The following is a 16,319-nucleotide window of genomic DNA, read 5'->3' as shown; positions in this document are numbered from 1 at the left end:
TCTTTCTTTCTTTCTTTCTTTCTTTCTTTCTTTCTTTCTTTCTTTCTTTCTTTCTTTCTTTCGAAGCTAGTTTGGACTGTATAATCAAACTGCAATATAAGTCTCCATCCATGCCATATGAAGAGGTGGCATGTACTAAAAAGTCATGAGGACTCAGTAGCCAACAAGATTTACTGGCTATGCATAGACATTCATGCCTCAGGCGGTCTCATAGCTGTTCCCATGTAGAGGGATCAGTGTGTACATTATGTGCCTTGTTGTTCCTGCTGACCTCCCTCTTACTGTCTGCAGCCAAGTTCTTCAGGGGTCTCCCCTTGTCAAATCTTATTTCCAACAATTTGGACGGAATGCACAGCCTTTCTTTTCCTGTTGGAACAAATGCAAAATCTCCTCCCCAGTGCAATACCCCTCCTTTCTTCCATTTTGGAATAAAGACTTCTTTGGACTGATCTAATTCAGCAGTCCTTTCTTAAGTCCAATGTTATTTAACAGCTGTGCTACCTATCTCATTGACTTTTTAAAAATTCAAAGTCAACAAGGCACCGTTTAATCTATGTCTGTGATATTCCTTATCCTCCTTCTGTTCTATGAGCACCTCCTTTAAATTCTTGTTAGATGTCTCCATAATTGCTTGACCTGTAGGACTGTAAGTTATATAGGTAACATTTTCTATGTCATAATATCCAAAAAACTGTTGTATTCCAATAGCTAAACAAACCATCACTCCCAATCTGCAATGGCACCTCCAGGGCAATCACCGTCTCTAATAAATATACAATCTCAGAATCATTCTTTTCAGAATTCAAGGCAGAAACCCATCGGAATTCTGAGTATGTGTCAATAGTATGATGCATCAACACGTGCACATATCTCAACTCTCCAAACTCTACAAAATGAAACACAATCTGTTGTTCTAAGGTAGCAGCAAACATAATCTGTACTCTGAATTCAGAATACAGACCTTCACCTACTAACTGACCCTTGATAATATAAATATTAAATGCTCAGCCCACCACCATGGAGGTTCTTAAAGGGGCCTTGCCTGGCTTTCTGGTCTGGCTCCTATGCCCAGAACTCTTGGCTTCATGCCTGAATCTTGTGCTTTAAGCACCCAAGCTTAAAATCCAATTTTAGGTAAGTTTGGAGAGCATGTTTTTCCTCCCAGTCCCAGGCTCCTGGAATAATAACTCATGAGAATCAAAATTTACTTACAAATACTGAAGCCATATATCCAGGCTCTTCTCTGACTAGCTCATAACTTAAAATATCCCATTTATATTAATCTACCTCTGCCTCGTGGCTAGTTACCTCTGCTCAGGTACCATGTGTCTGTTTTACATCTTTCAGGGCTAATCTCCCGTGCCTCACTCTTTCCCAGAATCCTTTCTGCCTGCTGGACATCCGACCTTCAATTCTGCCCTTTCCTATAGCCCATTGGTTTTTTTAATTGGCAGCAATGCATCCATACAATACGCAAGATATTCTCTCCACACAGGTTACCCCAGAAACAAGGTTTATACCACTCAAGTCCAGCACAATTACTTCAGTTTCTGACTTCTGTGAGGCGCTCCTAGCTAACTTCCTGAAGCAAGCATGACTTCTCTCTGGAGGAAAAGAACATCGATTTCAGGCTTCAAACAATCTCTGTAACTTTTTATATACAATAAACACAGTATAAAAAAAAAGCCAGGTAAGGAAAAAAATTTATGTATCCAAAATCAAGAAGAGAGATAGAAACCTACAGAGAATTCAGGTCATGGTGTTATCAAACACTGACTTAAATGTATTTGTTAGTGGGTGTGGGTGTGAGAGTGTCACAGCGTAGAGGCCAAAGGGTAACTGTGGTGTCTGCTCACTCCCTTCACATGTGTTCTGGGAATGGTGGAGCTCAAGTAGCCAAGCTTCTGCAGCAGGTGCTTTTTTATCCATCGGATCATCTTTCTGGCCTCAAACATCATTTCTAAAATAGCAATGATTATTATGCTCAAGAAATAAAATACAGGGCAGAGCACTGGACACCACAATAAATCTACTACGGAAAAAAATGAGGCAACAAATTAAAAATCCAGTAAACATGATTTATCAGAAAAATGCTGTGGTGGTTTGAGTAAGTCCATGCCAGGCACAGTCTCTCTTCCTGAAGCCTGCAGATCCAGATGTAGCTATGTCTGCCTGCATGCCACCATGCTTCCCACCGTGATGACTAAACCTCTGAAACTGTAAGCAAGTGCCAGTGAAATGACTTTTTAAAATACGAGTTGCCCCGGTCAGGGTGTCTCTCCACAGCAGTAGGGCAGTGACTAGGACAGAAGTTGGTACCAGGAGTGGGGGTGTTGCTGGGACGGGCCTGACTGTGCTGGTTGCTGGCAGAATGTAGACGGTGAAACTTCGGATTAGGAAAGCAGTTGCATGTTTTTAAGTGCGGCTTACTGGGCTGCACAGGTAGGAGCAAGAAAGACCGTGGTGCTGAGAGCTGTGTAAATTATGATGGATCAGCTCAAGAGGCTTTAGAGAGGACAAACATGACCTAGAGTCTGTTCTTGCGCTTTTTGCCCTTGTCTAAAACAAAACAAAACAAAAACAAACAAACAAACAAAAAAAAAACCTACCTGAGGCTAAATTGAAGAGTTTTAGATTAATGGTGTTGGTAGAAGAGATTTCAAGGCTGCTCGGTGTTGATTGTGTCATATGGTAATTAGTGGTCATTCTTATGCGGCTCTATAATGAAAAGGAGCAAGCTGAACAAGGAGAAGTACAAGACCGTACAGAAGAAAAAGAGCACCGGGAAGCGTAATGGAGCTAAGTACGGTGCTTAAAGAGATAGTTTTTAAAGAAAAGCCTGGTGCTAAACGGAATAAAGGGAGCGGTGACATCATGACAAGACCCCAACCTGTAGAAAGGAATTCAAGATTAAGCAGTGACGAAAGCCGATTCAGATGTAATCAAACAAGGGCCACGTTCTAACAGCAGCAGAACTTGGCAGCTTCAGCCGCGTGGCTCTGGCTTGAGAGTGAGGGATAGAAGAAAGGGGTTATGGGTTGTCCTTCACAGCTACAGAGAGCCGCGGAGGCATTCCCGTGCTAGGGGTGGCCCCTGCATGGAGGCCTGGGGAAGCCGGTGTGTGAGGCTGTGGAAGGGAAGCCGAGATTTCGCTAGAGACCGAAAGGCGCTGGAGATGCCGGAGCCGTGGGACACCGCTAACCGGGCAGTGTGCTGCAGTCGGCAAAGCTGAAGCGAGTCGGGGATCTGATGTCAGCGCGGAGGTGCAGAATTTGGAGCTTGCCTAGAACCCGCCCTCACCGTCAGCGGAAAGGGGCTGGCGGGCGGCGGAGGGCGGGTTCGCGCAGACCTGTTTCCGCCTTACACAGTGCCTACCTGAAAGGGCGGGCCGCGTGGTTCGGGAGCAGCCCGTTTCCAGGAGGGCACGATCTCGGGCGGGACAGGGCCTGGGCGAGCGGCAGTCGGGCCTCCCGGCTCAGGTCCGTCACGTGATGCGAGCCTGGGTCTCTCCGCGGTTCTCAGCCTGCGCTGGAGGAGCGGAGACGCTGAACCTCCGCGGTTGGTGAGGCGCCCCCGAGCGCCGACGGCCTGGTGCGCATGCTCACGCGACTGCGCCGGCGAGACCCGCGGGTGGGTGTGGCTTGCGGGTGGGCGGAGCCTCGCCTCGAGCCCCGCTGCCGAGAGCGGGCGGCTCGGACCCCGCTGGCCACGGAGGAGCCTGAAGCATCCCCAAGGCCCCGCGCGCCGGCTCCCCAGCGTGCACCTCCTGGCGATTTTTAAGCTGGTTGTCCGTGAATGCAAAGACACGGAACTTGTTGAGGTCTGTGCCCAGCTTTGCACCTCTATGCACGCTGGATTGGGAGGGGGCGGGGGAGGTACGGGGGGGGGTACAAAGTGAATAAACTGTAATTAATAAAAATAATTTTAAAAATAAAAAAACAAAACAAAACTAAAGAAACACTGTGATCCTAACACCCCCAAATGGGATTTCCATTTCCACCATAGTTTTCTTCTGCAGGAGCTTCCTGCCCATCTTCAATCATAGAGGGACTTGCTGTGCCTATAGATTATTTTGGGTATTTTAGAATCCCATTAAATCATACGGTACAGTATGTATCTTGCTGTATTTTTATCATGGTAAATACATAATAAAAATGCCAACTACATAAATTTATGCACTCTTATGGCACAAATGCCACACTATTGTAATTACTATTTGTGTTGCCAAAAAGAACACAATATAAAAAAGCTTTAAAAGACCTTTTAGGCTCACATGTGTAGTGTTTCCATATTTTAATAGAAAGAGCATTTTCTTTGGTTTTATGAGTGTTTTGCCTGCACACACATCAGCGTACCTACCACATGCGTGCCTGGTACCGGTGGAGTCCCGGAAGCAGTCACCTCCTCCCACTGGTGATTAAGCTTTAACAGGAACGTGGAAAATGGGGGACACAGGCTCTCAGATCACAGCAAGGCCTCTTCCCATGTTTAAACAGGCTGTTTATTTTCTTAAACTTGTGTCTTCTGTCCCAGGTTTGACCACTTTTGGATATAAGATAGGAAGATGTTTTCTCCTATTCTTTGGTTGCCTTTTCCTTTTGCTCGTATTTAGTTTGTTTTGAAACAGGGTCTTGCTATGTGGCCCGGGATGCCTTTGAATTTGTGGTCCCTCTGCTTCCCTTCTAGACTGCTGGGGTTACAAGCATAAGCTACCACGTCTAGCTGAGAGCCTTTGGATGCACATTTTAAAAATTCTCATGGAGTCCAATTTTCTATTTCTTGTTGTATGGGCCTCTGTTATCATATTCAAGAAATTACTGTCAAATCCAGTGTTGTGAAGCTCTGCTCTATTTTTTTCAAAATGTTTTTATAGTTTTAGGCCTACATTTAAGTCTTTGGTGATTGAGTTCAATTTTTTGAAGTGTTTTATATTTTCCTGTTAACTTATTTAATCACTTTACATCCTGATCACAGCCCCTCCTTCTCCTCCCAGTCTCACCCTCACCCCCCCCCCCCCCCCCCCCCCCCCCCTTCTCGGGAGAGGGAGGCCTCCCAGGGGCACCAGCCCAGCCTGGCACATCAAGTCGCAGCAGGACTAAGTGCACCCTTTCCCACTGAGGCCAGACAAGGGAGCCCAGCTGGGGGAAAGCGACCCAAAGGTTCACAGCACAGTTAGAGACTGGCCTGACTCCAGTTGGTAGGGGACCCCATGATGACCAGGCTGCTCATCTGCTACATATGTGTGGGGGTCTAGGTCCTGCCCATGTGTGCTCCTTGCTTGGTGGGTCTCTGTGAGCCCCCATGGGCCACGTTGGTGGACTCTGTAGGTCTTCTGTGGAGTCCTTGACCCCTCCATCTCCCACTCTTCCATAGGACTCCTGGAGCCCCGCCCATTGCTTGCCTGTGGGTCTCTGCATCTGTTTGCATCAGTTGCTGGATGGAGCCTCTCAGAGGCAGTTATGCTGGGCCCCTGTCTGCAAGCACAGCAGAGTATCACTAATAGTGTCAGGGCTTGGCTCTCTCCCATGGGGTGGGGCTTAAGTTGGCCAGGCATTGGTCGGCCATTTCTTCAATCTCTGCTCCATTTTTATCCCTGTACATCTTGTAGGCAGGACAAATTTTGGGTCGAAGGTTGTGAGGGTGGATTGATGTCCCCCTCCTTGCACTAGGCTTCCCGCCTGACTATAAGAAGTGGCCACCTCAGGCTTGGAGTCTCGGCTAGGGTGAACCTCATAGACTCCCAGGAGCCTCCCTTGCCCCTGTTTTTTGAAACAGTGTCTTACTGTGTAGCTCGGGTTGATTTAAACTTCCAGTCTGTAAGTTCAGAAGATTTAAGTTTTAACCTTATTTTAACTTTATTATTTTGGAACAGAATCTCACTATGTAGGCCTGGCTGTCCTCAAACTCATAGAGATCAGTGATCCACTGTTTGTGACTTCTAAGTACATGAGCTAATGGCACACACTACCGTGCCTGGTTTTGTATATGTGTCAGGGTGTCAGTATGTGCACGTGAATGCAGGTACCACAGAGGCCAGAGGCATTGGAGACCCCTGGCTGGAGTTACAGGCGGTTGTGAGTCACTCTGTGCGGGTGCTGGGACCCAAACTCAGCCCCTGCAAGAGCAGTGAGCGCTGCTGAGCAACCTCCCCAGACCAACAAAAATAGCCTTTCAACTGTTTCTGCCAGAATTCAGAATTCTGACCAGAATTAATTAGGCCAAACTCCTTTTGTGTCTGTTAGAAAGTATATAGTTGTAACAAAATCCAACTGAACGGTTTTAAACATTCAGAAAAATCTGTCTTTGTAAGTAACTGTCATGGGTATATGTTCCCAATGGTTCCCTTTGCTAGTTATTCAAACGTGGCGACTCTGTCCTCTGGTTCCCTTCGGGAAGACAGTTTGGTTCAGGTGGCCCAAGATGTTCAAAGGCTCCTGGGAAGAAGCTCATGGTGGTTTGACAGCACCGCGACTGTCTCCGTCTGCAGGCCCTCCACAGACCCCGCCCCGCCTCTCACAGCCCGCAGCCCCATGCGTATTTTTTGTATTCTTTAAAAGTTTTTTTATGCATTACAATTTATTCGCTTTGCTTCCCATCCCATGCGTATTTTTAAATGAATCACCAGGGAGTTTGCTCACTGCTACCAGCACAAATCAGATCTCACCCTCTGGCCTAGGCAAGGGCCAGACTCTGTTAAGAGCAGCTGGACCTTAACATCTGAACAAAACTGGAATATGGCTGGCAAAAGGCAGGGGAAACAGCCATCTTTAGAGATTTCTTTTCTTGTTTGTTTAATTTTATTTTTGTATACATTAATTTGAAGGTGTCAGATCCATTGGAATTGGCATTATAGACAGTTTTGAGCTGCCATGTGGGTGCTGGGAATTGAACCCAGGTCCTTTAGGAAGAGCAGGCAGTGCTCTTAACCACTGAGCCATCTCTCCAGCCCCTAGAGATGTCTTAAAATGTTTCTCTGTTCAAGAATATAAGTAACTAAATAGGGACTTACAAACTTATTTCACAACCTTGAGGTATCTGACAATTCAGAATCCACTTCTAACCAATGCGACACCCCCTAGTCTCGATTCACAGGAACAGTCCAGAAAAGCTTTCCCAGATCCATAGCTCATCCTGTCTGGTCATCTGTTTTTTTCATCTCTGAAGGGTGAGAAGAAGGATAACAGGATTGTAAGCATTTTCTTGTGTTTCCCTCACATACTTGGTGGTTTAACTAGACACACAATTCACTGTTCAGACCATTTCCTCAGGTCCACTTTACATTGCTACATTGTCCTCTACTTCCCACTGATGTTACTTGAATTTCTTTTCTAATCTGTTTCAGGGCTCAGGTAATGAATGTGTCCGGGGCTTCAGAGCACTTGCTCCTCTTGCAGAGGACCTGGATTCTGTTCTTAGCACCAACCTTCCAGTTCCAGGAGATCCAGGATCCTCAGCCAGCCCTAGGACACACCTTTAACCCAAGAGCTTTCTGAACACCAGATTTAATAAAGTTAACCCTAGGTCAAGGGCAGAGAAAGCACCCAGCTGACCTTCCTTCTCAGCTCAGATCCAGGGAAAAAACACAAAAGGCTCACTAGCTCAACTGACAGCCTAGGAGGAAAAGGCCAAAAAAATCCAAGGCCAAAGGCTTGCTAGCTCAAATCCCCAAAAGCCAAGCAGTTGAGGAGCTGAAGCTAAAGCCAGAGCTTGAGCTAAAAGTCCTTTCTTCTCCATGCTTTCTTAAATACCCCTCAACTCAAAGTCCCTCCTCTTTAATCCCTGTCAGCTGGGTTTTTTGTTTAGGGCTGGTTGAACCACACCATAATCACCTGTTTACAATAAAGAAAAAGTTCTAAACTAAAGAAACAGGGTTTTACAGTTCACAGTTTTGGGGTTCACAACGGGATCAAATATCCTGCAACACCCTCATTGGATTTGCCTGTGGGCAAATAAATCTACGAGGCACTTTCTTGGTTGATGTAGGAGGGCCCAGCTTACCAAGCAGTACCACCCTTGAACTGGTCCTGCATGCTATAATAAACACGCAGAGCAGGCCCCGAGGGCAGGCCAGTAAGCAGCACCCCTCCGCAGCCTCTGCTTCAGCTCCCGCCTACAGTTCCTGCCTCGGCCATGTACGGTGATCCGAGAGCTGTAAGAGGAAATAAACCCTTTCCTCCCACACTGTGTATGGCCCTCGTGTTGGTCACAGCAAACAAACTCTAAGACAGGTAAGAACTGATCGAATTCCTCATAGTTTCTTTCTGGACCATTTATTTGCCTGTGCTTCTCTGTGAACTGTTCCTACCTTTTGCTTTCTTTTCCTCCATGATTTTCGAGAGGGTGGTCACTGGCCAAGAATGAGCTGGAACTCACTTTGCAGTGCAAGGTGGCCTCCAGCTCTCAGGGGCTCTCCCAATTCAGCTGGGGCTACAGATGTTATATAGCAGCCCAGATCTCTGCAGCTTTTCATTAGGTTTTTATCTTTTTGTTATTTTTATCTTGACTTTTAAAAGAACTCAGTGCCTGTTTATCTTGTGCAAAGAAACTAGAACTATTTCTCCCACTTTGCATTTGGATTTTATCATAGTCTGGCATAACCCCAATCTTTTTCAAATGCCATATTCAACTGTCCAGATGCTGTTTATTAAAAGATGTCTCCAGGGCCCTGAGATGCCGACTCTACAATATGCTAAATTATGTTCTTGTTTATGGGTTTTCTAGTGCATCTCAGGGATTTGTCAGCAATAAAATTGTGCTTTACTTTCCTTTTTTCAGATATTCAAAATTTCCTTTTTGAATTAGTTTTCATTACAATTTTAAAAGTTTGAGAAATCTTTTTACTATCCCAGATGTTTGTACAGGCAGCAGAACAGATGCTAACACCACCAGCCTCTCTCCAGCTTCTGAGAGACACAATTGCCCGCAGGGAACAGCTGTGTGGTGAGCAAGGCTGCCCTAGGTCCAAATCTTGGTCGGCTCCTCCACTTAGCACCAAAAAAAATGACGGAGCGCCAGCAAAGGGACAATGGCTCCTGACCGACACTCGTGGTTGGAGCACAACCCTCCATCTCAAACGAACTGTTTCTTTCGCTCGGTTGCCTCCCCACATGCACCCTGCTATTCTCTACCCACTTTTTGTGGAGGTGAATCTAAACTTTCTTTGGTTAGAGCCTGAGCCTGGGATAGAACATCTAATGTTTATAACACAGGCTCATGTTATAAAGAGACTGAACTCTTTGAGCATGTCCCACAACTGAAAATATTCCCCGGTGCCACAAGAACGTGTGTGTGTGTGTGTGTGTGTGTGTGTGTGTGTGTGTGTGTGCGCGCGCGCGCAGCAGCCACATCCCCAGACAGCTTCGAGGCCTGAGAACACCACACCCACGCACTGTGTTCTAATCTCGACCTGGAGCCAGAAAAGACACAAGTCTTCCTGAGCACGGCCTGCCCTATTAGCAAGACAAAGCTGCAGGGCAGGACTTGAGCTCAGACGAAAGAAGTTGTCTTTCACTGTGTGTAGAGACGCTGGGGACTGAACACGGAGCCGTGACTGTATTACCATCCCCAGCCCTCACACAGGTGGGCCGTGCGGGGTCTCACCCGAGCCCAGGCCGCCTGGACCCACTCTGCAGTTGAGGTGAGCCTTGCAGACACTCGCACCCACAGCCACTGCAGTCTTGCTTGGGAGGCCTAATCTGTTTCTCCTCGCCACACCGGGTGTCCTGAAAGGTTGTAATAGATGATTCTTCCCATATGAACTTACAATGTACTCAGAAGAAAATTACAATTTAAACAGTGTTGTTTCATTTTAGCTTGTTTTTATTTCGTGTGTAGATGTACATGTGTGCCATGGCACTAAAGTAGAGGCCAGAGGGCACCTGGCAGGAGTGAGGTCTCTCCTTCCCCTGTGTGTCTTAAGGATTGAACTTAGGTCATCAGGCTTGGCCATGATGACTGAGTCTCATGGCTGGCCTGAAAGTTTTGGAATTTATTAGAATCACACCTCTGGAAGCCCCTCCTTGAGCTTCTAGGTTCTAATAATTTTTTTTTTCCTGGTTTTTTTGAGACAGGGTTTCTCTGTGTAGTCTTGGCCATCCTGGAACTTGCTCTGTAGATCAGGCTGGCCTCGAACTCAGAGACCCGCCTGCCTCTGCCTCCCAGAACGCTGGGACTTAAGTCCTGTACTACCACCACCCATTCTAATGATTGTGCTTTCTTTTGTTATTCAGCCTTTACCTCAATATCCCCTTCAGTTTAAATTAATTCCTTACGGTGACACCTCTCCTGAGAATCCTAGTATAGTTTCTGTTTCCCTGCTAAGGTCTGTTCACACTATTATACGAATGATGAAAAACTACTAAGAAAAAGAAACAAAACATATGAGGTGGCTACAAGCTAGAAGGCATTTTATTATTGTTTTATTTTAGGTGCACTGGTGTTTTGCTTTCATGTGTGTGAGGTGTCAGATCCTCTGGAAATGGAGTTACAGACAGTTATGAGCTGCTGTGTGGGTGCTGGGATTGAACCCAGGTCCTCTGGAAGAGCAGCCCAAGCTCTTAACCATTGAGCCATCTCTCCAGACCCTAAAAGGCATTTTATAAAGTGTCAATAACACAACACTAACAGTGGAGCTGGGCAGATGGTAAGAGCACTTGGCTGGATGGAGTTTGGTTCCCTCCCAGCACTTAGGCCAGGGGCTCACAACAGCCTAGGACGCCAGCTCTAGGGGCTCCGATGCCCTCTTCTGGCCTCTGTGCATACTGCAGCACATTCGCACGCACACATGCGAGATAAATCTTTATGACTATCACAGAGCTGGACAAAGAAATCAATTCAACCAAACAACCTGGCCGAGCCTACACAGACACAGACACAGACACAGGCATGAAAGGCAGCACTGTCTGCTAGTCACTGTGAAGGCAGTCAGGACCGCACCTAGAATAATTCTGTAAACAGAGCTAGACCCCACTTCATACCTCACACAGCACCAAGACCCAAGATCACCTCATAAGGTCTAGGGAGAGCCTCCTGCTGCACTTCACCCAAATGTGAGAAGGGTAAATCTAAAAAAACAAAAAAACCCACCCAACTTTTAACTGTAAACATTACAGTAAGTAATAGACCCAAAAAGATTCCTTAAAGAGACAGAATAAAGGGGGAAAGTCAACACATAGCATTTTATTCTGAATTAACTTCCTGCAGGTGTGAATCCCAGCTTTGAAGATCAAGACCATATTGCCAGGCTTAGCCGCATGCCCTGAGATGTAGAAGAAGTTGTTTGAGGCCAGCCTGCTCTACACAGTGAGTTCTGGAACAGCCAGGGTGACACAGTGAGACCATGTCTAACAAAACAAACAAACAAACAAACAAACAAACAACCCAGCATCACCAACAAAAACAAAACTCTTGAGTTCCAGGTGAGGAAACATGGAAAACTAAACAAAAAGAAAAAAACAACTGTGACTAAAGGCACATTAAGCAGAATAGAATGAAATGCATATTCTTAAAGAAGGACTAACAATAAAGGGTTAGTATGCAGAGTGCAAGTTGCGCATGTGCACGGATGTGCACACAGACCACGCATACACACACGTCTGAAGGCGCAATAGGAAAAGAGATACACTATGATTTCAGTACATTTGTCCCTTCCAAAATTCAGTTGCTAGCAGTTTGGCAGTATTGAGAAATGTTTTTGATTTGTTTTCTTTAGGTAGAATCAGGCCCAGGCTGGCCTCAAAGCTGCCATCCTCCTGCCTGAATGGCGAGATTCTGGGTGTGTGCCATGACGTCCAGCTCTAGAGTCTCTGAAGGGACTGCACGGCACTGGCTAGCTTGCCTTCCATGCTCTCCTGCGTGAGGGTGCAGTAGAGGCCTCCACTAGACCTCAGGAGATTATCTTGGCTGCTAGAGCTAAGAGAACTACATTTCTGTTCTTTATAAGTTAGTTTACGGTATCGTTATTAGCAGTACAAATGGATTAGGGATGGGAAGAAGAGCTGGGCACGGTGGTGCATGCCTTTAATTCCAGCACTCAGGAAGCAGAGGCAGGTGGATCTCTGTGAGTTTGAGGCCAGCCTGGTCTACAAAGTGAGTTTCAGGACAACCAGAGCTGTTACACAGAAAAACTCTGTCTAGAAAAACCAACCCAAACAACCAACAAAATCACCACCTCCACCTATACCACCATCTCCATCACCACCTTCATCGCCACCACCACCCCCTTTACAAAGAATGGGATTAAGAAACACAGGCGACCAAGAAACATGTAACTTTTAACCTCCCTAAGTCATACAAATATAAATGATGACATTATTTCATTCTCTCTGGACTAATGAAAGTTGTAGTTTGTCAGTACCTGTAGCAATCATTTCCAAACAGTAAGTTCCTAGGGGTAGGACTGGAAACTCTGTGAACTTAAGGCTGATAGTGGCATGTCTGGCTCCATTATGCATGAAGGCGCACCATTTCTTACACAGGAATGTCACGGGGTCTTCCCCTGCCTCACAGTCAATGTCAGACGCAGCCTCCAGCCTCGTCCTGTCGGGCTATGATGAGTGGCACTCTTTGGACCAAGGAGCTGAGGTTTTGTGCCTATTACTGCAACAGGACTGTCCTGACTAACCATTGGTGGCTGAGTAGAACAAGGGCTCTCAAGTGCTATAGGGGCCCATGTTGGAACAACTCTGGAGGGAAACCTGACACACTGATGACACACATGTCCATCAACCAACATATGCACAAAAAGAACGCTCAGAGGTTCTTACTGGAATGTTAAGGGAAAAAGACTGAAGCTGAGCGTCAGCAATCCCAGCACTCCAGAGGCTGAGCCTGAAGATCGTAAGGCAGAAGGCAATCAGGGTTGTGCAGCAAGCTTGAGGCCAGTCTGGGCCACATAACGCCTTAAAATAATAAAACCAAAACAAGAGGCTGAAACATAATGCCAACATATCCTGACAAGAAACACATGAATGCATTTTAGGAGATTCATAAACTAGAATACTGCTGAGTATCTGTAAATAGGTTTCAGGTGCCTGATCAAAATATATCTCTCTAAAAGGTATGCTTTAGGGTTATCTAAAACCTACATAAGGGTGTCTACAATCTCAGGCCATTACATGAAGTTTGCACACTACACTGTGTCGCGGGTACAAAATGCAGAGATACGTAATGGCATGCACTGGCACAGTAAGATAGAATTTAATGCAATATTCACTTCTGGGAAGGGAAGAGGTAAAAGATGGTCAATGATACGATGGGTGTGCGCAGAACATTTTATTTTTAGTAAAATGTGTAATTTTGCTCTGTTGGGTGCCAGGTGGCAGGTACTGGATGCTGTACTCTCCTATGCAATACCCTGTCTGTCCCACCTCTGGAACAGCAGCTATCGACGCTGCTGTAAGTCTGCCTTTGTGTGCCACTCACCTGGGTGGGAAGAATGAGGACAGCAGGCCAGGAAAGCACACAGGCCAGTGTGCAGGGTTTAGCAAGCTAGGTACTCTGCAACTTTTGTGCTTTGCTAAGTTAATGCAAATATTGGCTTAAAGCAGAAATACTTACTTTTTAAGTGGAAACTGGCCCGTCTGCTCTGACTTATTTTAAGCATTTTTATCCTTCATGTTTTCAGGACAGTTAGAGACTAAATGCTTACAGAAGCTGCAGAATAAACACATGTGCAAACTCAAAGATCTCATAATAGATAATTCCGCCTTCTAAAGTGCATAACATTTAAAATTCATCTTGTAAGTAGTCTTCCTTGTTCCATTTCTCTTTTCCTTCTAGACTTCCCTGTGTTTTAGCAGTTTTTCTCTCATCAGCTCTCTTTCCACGGTTTTGATTCCTTCTACAGGCAGTTCACATGTGCAGTTATACAAAGCTAACACTGAACACTGAATGCATCCGTAACTTAACCCATGGTGCCTTATGAAGCTCCGGCTCAGAGTCCATGATTTCCTGACTCTTATGCTCCTCAGCACGTTTGTGGTGGAGAGCTAGTGTTGGCCATTTAGCGAGCATCATGCCGAACACCAGTGCACTTTTAACCCCCACACAGGAGTCACTTGGCGACCTTTAAAATACAGCACTGCCACCCTGGCTCCAGAGCCACTGTAAGATTTCTCTTACCTATTTACTCCTGATACAAAACAATTCTGGCAGGCAACTATACTTCTTATTGAAGAGTTAATTTTGATAATTGAGAAGATGTATTAATCATAGGTAAGAGCAGGGTTTCAAACAACTTCACTCAAAATTAACATGCAAAGTGCCATGTTTCATGTTCCTTACACATACAGATCAGTTCCAGCAAAGCTGCACACGGCTGGCCTGTATGAATGTCCTGGGGACAGAACAACTCAAACAAGAGATATAGGCAGATTGGGGAGGTCAAAGTCATGCTGCCTAGCTGGGCGAACAGCAGGACCCGGGGCCAAACCTTCCTGTGGACTGTTTTTCTGAGTGCTTAATATGTGTCAGGAAGCACGTCCAAGCGTGCAACATGCAGGCACCGACGGTCAGTAACTGTCCCCAAATATGCTGGCAAAGTCCCTGTGTGCGCCACCGCCTTTAGACAAGCTGCCATCTGTGGATCCATTTATCCACACAAAAGTAGCTAAGGATACTGCCCTGTGCGCGATGTGGAGCATGTATGTGCTTGCTCGCACACACACACACACACACACACACACACACACACACACACATTCATTTTGTCTACTTTGACTTTTCAAAGACAACTTAATGAATGTGTCTGTGGCTGTCAGGGCCTTCTGTGAGGACTGCCCCAGCCCTCCTCTGCTTCTGGGAAGTGGATCTTACTCTTTGTGAGTGATGAGTCCTCTTTTAAGACTTTGTCTTTCAGCACTGCCACTACAGTTATACTTGTGAATGCATGTGAGCATTTGATGTCTGTGACCTTCCTAGATGAGCTAAGTTTTCATCTGTTTTCCCTTTGGATCTTTCCCACAAGCACCTGGCAGAGATCAATGGCACCATCTCAGGTCCTGCTCATTCTTCATTTTCTCTCTGTGCTGTTTTACCTACGAGTGCATTGTGTGTTGCATTAGGTGTGTGTGGCATATGTGTGGCACCAAGGCTCAATCTCCCTGTTTTTCAAGACTAAGTCTCTCACTGGAAGACTAGAACGACTTGCTCTCGAGTCCCAGGGATCTGCCTTTCTCTGCCTCCCCAGTTGCTGAGATTACAAACACAAGACATCAAACCTGTTCTTTTAATATGGATTCTGGGGATTAAACTCTGGCCTTTTTGTTTGTACCCCAGACACCTACTGAGCCATCTCTAAAACCCTGTAATATTTTTATACAGAAAAAGCAGAGAAAAAAGTCGATTAATACAAGGATGGGAAAATAACGGCACGAGACTTGCTTTGGTGGGCTAGCCAGACGGCTGAGTGGGTTATGCTTTTACTCAGCAGCCACAAAGACCCGCCTTTATATCCGCAGCACTCAGGTAAAGGTATGAGAATGGCTGTGTGTAACCCTCATGCTTTGGATTTCTGGCTGGCAGCCCAGCAGAAAACTGGCAAGTTCCAGGTAAGAGACACTCTGTCTCAAAAGAGTAAGATGGGGAACGACTGAAGAGCAAACTCCAAGACGATCACTTTGGCGAGATTGCGGGGTGCCTCCAATTTCACTGGCTCTCCCTCTCGAGTGCTGCAGTGCCTCTTCATTACTCGCCATCGGGACATCAAGCGGCTGTGCTTCCAGCTTCTTTAAAACGTCACTGTTGGCACTTCTAAGCTGACTAGGGTCAACAGAACGCACAGCTGCCAATCTGTGGGCACTCAACTGGTCCACCCTGCTGACAGACAGATCCATCACGAGGTGACGAGAACCCAGCAGGTGCAAAGGGCCACGCTGCTGTGCAACAGTCCAGACCTCAGAGACAAGCGGCTGGCGAACTCCAGAGGAAAACAGCTTGGTGTCATCTCCTCTAAGTACTGTGTGGCTTGGGACACTAAGGTGGCCAGGAAGACAGGCCGCACATTTTATAGTGGGAGACATTGCAAGCCAACAAACAAGTACCCACTACTTCAGAGTGACAATGCCAGGTACCCACACAAACAACGCATGATGAGATCAAAGTGCGTTTTATATTGGCAGTGGAAAGTAATCCCACGAGGAAGTGACAGGTAATCCAAAATGTGGTTAGAAAGAGCCTTGTGGACAATGGGAAGAGCTCATGTGAAGTGAAAATGTGTTTGCTTATTGGGAGGAGCAGGTAGCTGGAATGTGGTCCCTAAGATGTTGGTGCAGTAGGAACTTGGAGAGTTAAGATACGAGGCTGGGCTTACCCTGGGACTG

At 46.2% G+C, this 16,319-nt stretch overlaps 1 protein-coding gene across 1 annotated transcript in view; it reads right to left on the bottom strand.

Annotated features, from left to right (window-relative positions):
• CUNH2orf74 (chromosome unknown C2orf74 homolog) overlaps positions 1 to 16,319 on the bottom strand; it is a 35,607-nt gene that overhangs the window by 17,796 nt on the left and 1,492 nt on the right. Inside the window, exons 2-3 of the mRNA XM_055628753.1 lie at positions 15,617 to 15,972; positions 3,376 to 3,851 (exon numbers count right to left, since the gene is read on the bottom strand). Of these exons, the coding sequence (XP_055484728.1) occupies positions 3,376 to 3,851; positions 15,617 to 15,972 (832 nt within the window). The remainder of the gene's footprint in view (positions 1 to 3,375; positions 3,852 to 15,616; positions 15,973 to 16,319) is intronic.

This window comes from Psammomys obesus, unplaced genomic scaffold (genome assembly GCF_907164565.1).
Source record: "Psammomys obesus unplaced genomic scaffold, mPsaObe1.curated_primary_1811, whole genome shotgun sequence".
In the NCBI taxonomy this organism is placed as follows: Eukaryota; Metazoa; Chordata; class Mammalia; order Rodentia; family Muridae; genus Psammomys; species Psammomys obesus.
Note: the sequence above shows the minus strand (reverse complement) of the source record. Positions and strands in the feature narration are given on the sequence as shown.